General features: G+C 45.0%; 1 protein-coding gene across 1 annotated transcript; it reads right to left on the reverse strand.

Annotated features, from left to right (window-relative positions):
* Positions 1–720: 720 nt before the first annotated feature.
* Positions 721–3222, reverse strand: LOC111271485 (muscarinic acetylcholine receptor DM1-like). The gene is made up of 2 exons (XM_086972938.1): positions 2134–3222; positions 721–2082 (listed from the first exon to the last, which is right to left on the reverse strand). Exons 1-2 carry the CDS (start codon positions 3220–3222, stop codon positions 1285–1287), a joined length of 1887 nt encoding a protein of 628 aa, XP_086829064.1. The 3' UTR covers positions 721–1284.
* Positions 3223–7882: the final 4660 nt, after the last annotated feature.

The raw sequence follows: 7882 nt of genomic DNA on the forward strand, positions 1-7882 counted from the left end.
AAGACCCCGCGGACGAAACGGGAGCAGGAAGGCCGCTGTGTGGGATATGTGCAGCCGGAAATACTACGGTGAGGAGAGTAGGATTCAATGCGTAAGGTGGGTGTCGAGATAGCAGCGGCTTTTGAAAGACGATACCAAAAAAGGGTGAGAGTAAAGGAACCAGGTTTTGGCGCCCAACTTGACCCAGACATAGCTCATCTGCCATGGGAAGGAAAGAACGAAGAAAGTTGATTTCCGTGGACTCGTACGCACAAATATACTATCGTAATGGATACATGCTATTCACACGAGAGCCTAGCCGGCCCGCGCAAATCAACATCATGTTGGTTGAATAGGCTGCGGGGAAGTGGGCGCGGCAGCATGCTAGGAAAATATCTCTGCGTAACGAGACATGAGATTTAGAGACGACGTCTCCATCTTCGCCTAGTACAAAAATGACTACAACGGCAGAACAGGGTGCGCTAATCCACATAAGCGACCCTTGACTACGTTAAATTCTGAAACTTTCGTAAGGGGTTTATCAGATAAATCGGGAATCAACGATTGCATAAGCATTTATAGTCTGTGTCACACGGAGAATTCGCGGGTTTCATATTTTTCTATACATGTGGAGAAGGATGGCAGTTAATAAAATATAGCTATCGTAGCACTTAGATGAAAAACTAACCAACGATACTATAAGCATGCCAGAAAATTAGTCAAAGTCGTATTATGATGCTTTGTGATCTGTGGTTCAGATAGGGCTATCTGAAGATTTGGAATGTCAATGTAACCCATTAGCATGTATTACACGGTACACATCTCATCTCTGTTTATAGGTTGTCTGTGCTTGTAGCGTATTTGTGTTACGTGGTGCACATATCTGCTATACTTTAATATGCATTGTTTGTGTATAGTGTCCGTGTTTCTGGGTGTGCGTGTATCTGAGGGTCTATCAAGAGCCCCTAATCAATAACTCCTGTCGTCCACTTGATTGAGCAATGAGTTGATGTCTAGTGTAATGGCGAACACCGTCCGGGTTGCGCGGGTACCCGGTGGTGATCGATTTGGCTGGTTGGTTTCCTTTGCTTCCTTCTTTCAAACTTCTTACTTATTTTCCTCCATTCCCTCTACTACAATTATTTAAGCCTTGTTGTCCTTTTTACGTGGAATTTTCATATAAAGGCCCTATTCATCTCATATGAAGTAATTTCTTATTCATTATTGTCGGCCTATTTGATTTAGTTCACCGTTTAGACTTCAGAAGAAACAAACACGTTCCGGGACATCCTCCTAAACGCTCACTCAGCTGAAGTAACCCCGGTGACGCTGTCTCTTCGAAGTCCACTTACAGGTAAGTATACGAACGTAGGTCTTGCGGAAGTTAGCATTGCAGAGTGCGTAACATAATGGATTCACCGTGCTATTGATATAGCATAGGCAATAGGCGAAATTCCACAGGCCCTGCGGGATGCAGTCGTTATCGTCCTCGCATGGGCTTAACGTCTTGATTAAGACGAGCACATTGTATGGCGTCCACGTGACGATGAACGCGAATAGAATCGCCGATAGCGTCTTGGCTGCTTTTCGTTCTTGCTTGCGTTCTTGATGTTTTCGTTTCTTCTTGGGCACTCGCTTATTACCTTGCTGAGCGACTAATTTTGTATTGAGTAAAAGAGGCTCTCGGGATGGGGCGGAACCTGGTCCCGTACCGATCCCTGCATTGCGATCGCTGGCGGACGCCGATTTACTGCGGGGAATGGGCTTAGCGGGCTGGCACGGCGGAGGTCCGTCCTCTTCAAGGATCATTCGGATCGAGGCCTGCGACATCTCACCGTCCAGTTCGACACTCGTCTGTGTGGGTAGTCGTATTAGGATAGTGTACACGGAATCACTAGAAAATGACCGCGTTGATGTTTGATGTGGCCGATCGGCTAGCGGAATGTTCTGCAGAGGCCTATACTGCATGCTATCGGCTCTAATCGGCGTCTCGGCCGAGGTCGGCGTCTGGGCGTTGGGTGAGCCGTGACTCGAGCACGAGTCGTCATCATGAAGCCGTTCACTGCGGCACCACGAGAATAGCACGTCTCCGAGACCCCTACGCTGGGCACTGCGCGACGTCTGGGTACTCGATTTGAAATTCGCGGGCGCGACGGAGTCTGCAGATTGTGGCGGTGGAAGGTAGCGACCAGTCTCAAGGCAGAGCGTACTAACCCCCCGATTTTCTAATGGCTGCGAGTCACTACCGGCGTTGCCGGCATTGCCCTCACCTGGATTCTCGTTACTGGCATGATTTGCAAGGGATTTCCGACTACCACTCGACGAGGGAAGCTTTTTCCCCGCTTGTAAGTGCGTCAGGTCCCGCTGACGTTTCTCCGTCTCCTGCCAGATCCTCCAGTATAGTATGCACATGATACAGACGGGCACATAAAATGCTGCAATCGCTGTGCCGAATGTGACATAGATGTTCGTCTCAAGAAACTGGATATAACATTGGCCTTCGGGCACTGACCGTTTGCCCTCTATGTACGGCCAGGCGTAGATCCATGGAGGCCATAGTAAAAGTGATATGACCCACGCTGAAGCGATCATGATCGCTGCTCGTCGCGTCGTCCTTCGGGCACGATACGTTAACGGTCGCGTGACCGAGAAGTAACGATCAAATGAGATGATTAATAGATTGAGAACTGAGGCGTTGCTGGTCAAGTAATCCCATGCCAGCCATGTGTCGCAGATAAATGGGCCCAAGTACCAATAGTTGTAGAGCATGTAGTATGTCGATAGCGGCATAGAAATTATCCCTATCGAAAAGTCTGCTATGGCCAAGCTTAACAGAAAGTAGTTGGAAATTGTCTGCAACTGTTTATCCATCTTGAAACTAATCATCACCATAAGGTTTCCCACGATCGTAATTATTGAGAAGAATGCGCCTATGAACACGATAAGAATGAATTCAAGATGCGTGTGAACCGTTTCACTGCCAGCTGTCGTCGAGTTACTTTGCCCGGAAACGTTACCCAACAATGTATCGTTGAGCACGCCTAAGAGAGCGGTAACATTCTCGACGACAGGGCCAGGGTCTAGTATGTGTGGACCTATGTTCGTATTGTGCACCGTCTCCTCGTAGGCCGTCTTCCAAATTTTCGGTCCAGTGAAGTACAAGGGTGTTGTCACTTCTGGCTGATGGTGCGGCGGCAGCGGCGGCGCTAATGAGCTTGTCAGTTTCGTTGAAGGCGAACTCATTGTGATGGCTGGCTTACCGAGAGTAGCGCTAAGTCGGCCTGTGTCTGCTGAGAAGGGCGCTTCTGTTTGTTGGTTGATTGACGGTGTTGCTAATGGTATTGGTAGTCTGTTGGTTTAAGGAACCTTAGCGGTTGTAGCAGTAGTCGTGGTAGCCGGGCTGTTGGCCTAAATGCGCACAACCTCACCTGTCCGGACGAGCCTTGCTGTATAGTTCTTTGGCGGCAGATATCATCCGTGGGACTGCGGCCCGGCGCGCAGTCTGACCGGACCCATCCTCCTTTAAGGCTTTTAAGCCTTTAGTAGCCTAATGGCATCAACGTCATCTGAAAGTCGGAAGGAAAAAAATTATAGAAGAACATTTAGAGTAGGCTAAATATACGATTTACATGTTCACATACCGCAAACTCATCAAGCATTAATAATGCCCTCGTGTCTACCGTTTTCATGTCTTTTGTTTACGCCTATGTCTACTGCAAATAATGATAAATTTACGTGAGCATTCTCAGAATGATACTTTTGGCTTGAATAAGTGACCAAGTTACTCTCATATGAGTTTCGTATTAAACAATGCCGAACTTTTCTTATTTCTTACATTTTAACTAAACGTTATCGGTGACGTGAGTCAAAAAAGCGGTTCATACAGTCAATGTTAATTGAAAATTGGGTCGTCATTAACAGAGGTTGCAAAGCTTCTTAGTGTGCAGTTTTGAAGTCGTTAAACAGCAGAAAGTACCGCCAGCGCAAAGAACGTTTTCATAAATGCATGCCGTATGTTGTACGGTCTTAGATGTCGTTTGACTGGATTGATATGAAAGCACGTTTTTTAAGGCGTGATGCGCTTGCCAAGAAACTGTCGTGAGCAGTAGAGGGGAAAGAAGGGATCGTAGGGATGAACACAGAACGAGAGGTAGTGCTTAGCGGATAGAGGAACCAGGATAACCTATTGCGAGCACAAACAGTAATTGAGCGTTCTTGTATTAGGCATCCAATTGTTTTCTTCCAGCGGTTGTTTTGCCACCACAGCGATCGCCATGTCGCGGTCGATGTACCGCTGCTCGCCGTACCATCTCGATCATTTGCCTAATTCTTGTCTGGACAATACCGATTTTTTTTCTACCATTTACTACTAGCAGCTGAAGCAACAAACGAAACAGCGGCTATAGCGTGAAGTCAAGAGCGATCTGAAGTGCTGACGCAAGTTCAAAAAAAGGTTAGGAATGATTAACAGGCGCTGCTGAGGTCTCTTAACTCTTGTTCTTCGATAAAAGGAGAGCACTGCAAGAAATTTAGGGTGCAACTGAATTGCTGGCTGCCGGTCGGTCGTGGCTGGCCGATATCCAGACAACCATTGGATGTGGGGCTGCTTGCAAGGGGATGAATTATAGCTGGCTACACGGGTAGAAAAACAGGAGCGGCAGGAACACCGGCAGAACGGCGCGGGAACAATAACATCATCACATTGAACAGTGAGCGATAAAGGGAACCAGCAAGTGTGGTCCATTTAGAGCGTTCTCACTGATGTACAGGGCATAAGCTGTGAACGAAATATATAAATTTAGGTGTGCGTTAGATTCTTTAGGGTCGTCTATGGTAAAAGAAGTCATGTGCATTTTACGCGTTTAGCGGGACCCTTTTTCTTTTCGTCTATTAAGTCAGACATCTGCCGATAAATATTGGTTTAAATAGTTATCAGTAAATAAAATCGTTCGTTTGAAATCTTCTGAAAGAATAAAACATCTTGCAAATAACTTGCGAGTCGGCCGTTCTAAACAACCCGCACGTATTCAGCAGGGTGATGTAGTTCTTATGTCTAAAATCCCGAGAACTTCAGCTCTGTAAACGCCTAAAAACGTAAACGAAAACTTTCATCAAAATGACGATAGTGTCAGCTTTTTCACAGGTCTACAGAATGACATGAGGCATGCAAGCCAGAACTGACCGTGACGAGTGCAATATGCAAGAGGCGTAGTGAGTTAGCAATAGTCTATACCCACAGTACACGCAGACCTAATGGAAAAAAGCAGAGGAAATGTTTTTTCTTGCGACGTTTCGTCGTTCCCTCGATGTTAATCCCGCCACCCACTAATCGTAGCTATAGTAATCTAAATCGCCGGCCACTGTTGAGATTTTTGAACGCCTGCTTCGTCCTATACATGTACACACATGGGTTATCTGCACTAAGTGATGAATAATGAGTACTATAACATATCGAAATACACTATAGCTACAAATGAGGCACGATTTAAGTTACATCGTTGTATGCTACAATATGAATGTGCGTATGCTGTTACACAAATAGTAGTTGTCAGAATTTTGAGAGTCACTCGGGTTTATACTCGGGTTTACATCACACATTGAAGAAATTCCCCTTTCAATCTAAGTACTATATATGCATGATACACGGGTTTACGTAGTCGTTTGATACTTTAATTCGTGTTTTGACAAACATGAATTTCACTTACTAAGCCAAGATGAATATTTTGAATGATAGACATAAAGCTATCCGTTCTGCAGTATCGAACCCAACTCTGGAGCTGTGATGAATGGGCAACCCAGGAGCAGCGATACCTATTAGCGGTTTAAAAGTACTTTCTTACCAAGAATATAGTACTGAGGGACGTTTTTTGGCGATTTCCGTGTAGCAAACGCGTACTCTATGATATTAATTAGAAAAATATACAATTTTCGTAACTATTCTCAGCTCTTTCAATAACGACTAAAGATTTAGCGAAAGCTGTAAAGTGTAACCGTGGACGAGCTTTCAGATGGATTTAGTCATGTTAACACAATTCTATAGGTAATAATTAATAATCTCACATGAATGCATAGGCAAAAAAATTGACATAATATCCTGTTAATCGTAGATCTTACCCTCCATGTTTCTGTTTTAAATACAGATCATTTTTGGTTAAAATAACACATATAATAGTTTGCCAGTACTCGACGAATTTCGAATACTTAGTGCCATAAAACGCTCGAGGAAAAATACTATAAATTATTTTTTTGGGCAAATTTGCTTTTTGTTCTCAAAAAAGCTGCGTCAATCGTATAGCGAACGTTTGTTATATAATGAGGTTCATTTTACTGAAAACGATTAGAAGCCAAACTTGTAGCAATCTAACGAGTGCGTCTAATTTTTGGGCATATCTTAAGCAATTGAAACCGACAAACATGAAAGACCCAATCGATCCTGTCCTAACGACAAACACCGCCTTAATAGGTCATGTAAAAGTGTGAAATGCCGCTGGCATTAAAAGGCAAAGCAAAATTATGTACTTTCATATCTATAAGGTAGGCAATATGCAAGTTCCAGCGAAACACCGATCTATTTAAGGATATAGGTTATATGTTCTGTACCATGCGCCTTTATTAAGCTGTATTGCTTGCTACCTGCCCCAGAGGCGTGTTACGGTGTCCTAGATAGAAAATAGTACGCTTGGGAAAGACTGAGGTTAGAATAAAGGGTAAAACCTTTGAGGGGTATGCTACAAGCGGTTTTAGCCCATTGTCGGATTAGCTCTTTTTTCCACTTTTTCTTCTTCTTATGCTTGCCAAGCTAGCTGTGGCAAAGGCCTGCAACGGCTGAAGTACCAGCAGGCCCGCTTTTCGCATTCAGAGGTTTTACGCCCACTGGCGCGTTCGCCAGTGCTCGCGATTCTAAAAGTAATAAGGACAATGCGATGGGAGAGTAGGGTGAGCAAGCTGAAAACTTCTCCTGCCAAAACTACCTTCCGGTCGAGCAGATCCACCCGCATCAGAACGACCACGAACAGGAGGTTTTCTCGCAAATTCCCTTGAGTTTTAAGCCTATGACCTCACGCCCTTTCCTTCTGTCCGTCGTCTTCAGCAGCTGCGCTAGCCAAGAGCGCTAGACAGGATCTTACCGGCGCTCAACCAAACCTTCTGCGTAGAAAGACAAAAAAAGCTTTTCCGTGTTTCGTTGCTAGTCACCGATCGTACTTTTTACTCATGCCACGTCGCACGGGCAATGCAACGACAACTATTTACTATAACTTATTCCATTGTTGCCTTGGGCATAGTTTGAGACAGCCCTAAACCGAATGGTAGGAAAGCACGGACGGAACTGTACTAGCATTTTGCGGGTAAACTATAGAAACGTGCTTAACTGCTTGTAACAGTTTCACACCATCAATTGGTCGCCATCGCCTGGCTAACTAACAGTCCCGGAACATTTCGCCGACATAATCAGCATCGCCAAACTTCTGCTGTAGTATTACGACTGTGGTTCTTACTACAAAAACTGTACAGCCTTCTTTTCCCAGCTGCGACTATTTGCTATAGTGAACTAATCGCTTGTCTATAGAGAAAGCATCTAACTAACGGAGGTCTTGCATCGATCTATCGTTATGACTGTGTCAAAACTGCGTTAAGGCGTATACGCTCATCGACTGTGTTGTTGCTTCATCTAGTCAGTCGAAGTTCGTTGCAAAGGAAACGAACAATATGATGGAACACCAAATATAGGAAGACATCGAGAAAATGCAGAAGTTATCGTTGTAGAGCCTCTACTCGGTCGATGTCGACTGCCCAAACGGATATTTGGTTCACTCAGTAATACAGACACCGAAAGGCTCGAAGGAACTTGGCTAGCACATGCTGTCCCAGGACCGAGTGGCCTTTCGCCCAGTAGCCTTCGTTA

Source organism: Varroa jacobsoni, unplaced genomic scaffold, assembly GCF_002532875.2.
Source record: "Varroa jacobsoni isolate VJ856 unplaced genomic scaffold, vjacob_1.0 contig00681, whole genome shotgun sequence".
NCBI lineage: Eukaryota > Metazoa > Arthropoda > Arachnida > Mesostigmata > Varroidae > Varroa > Varroa jacobsoni.

Excerpts from the sequence above, each read along its gene's own strand:
- LOC111271485 (XM_086972938.1), bottom strand. The coding sequence starts at position 3,222 with ATGAGTTCGCCTTCAACGAAACTGACAAGCTCATTAGCGCCGCCGCTG. Across the intron at positions 2,083-2,133 it reads CGCCACAATCTGCAGACTCC|CGTAGGGGTCTCGGAGACGT; the intron begins GTCGCGCCCGCG and ends CGCAGTGCCCAG.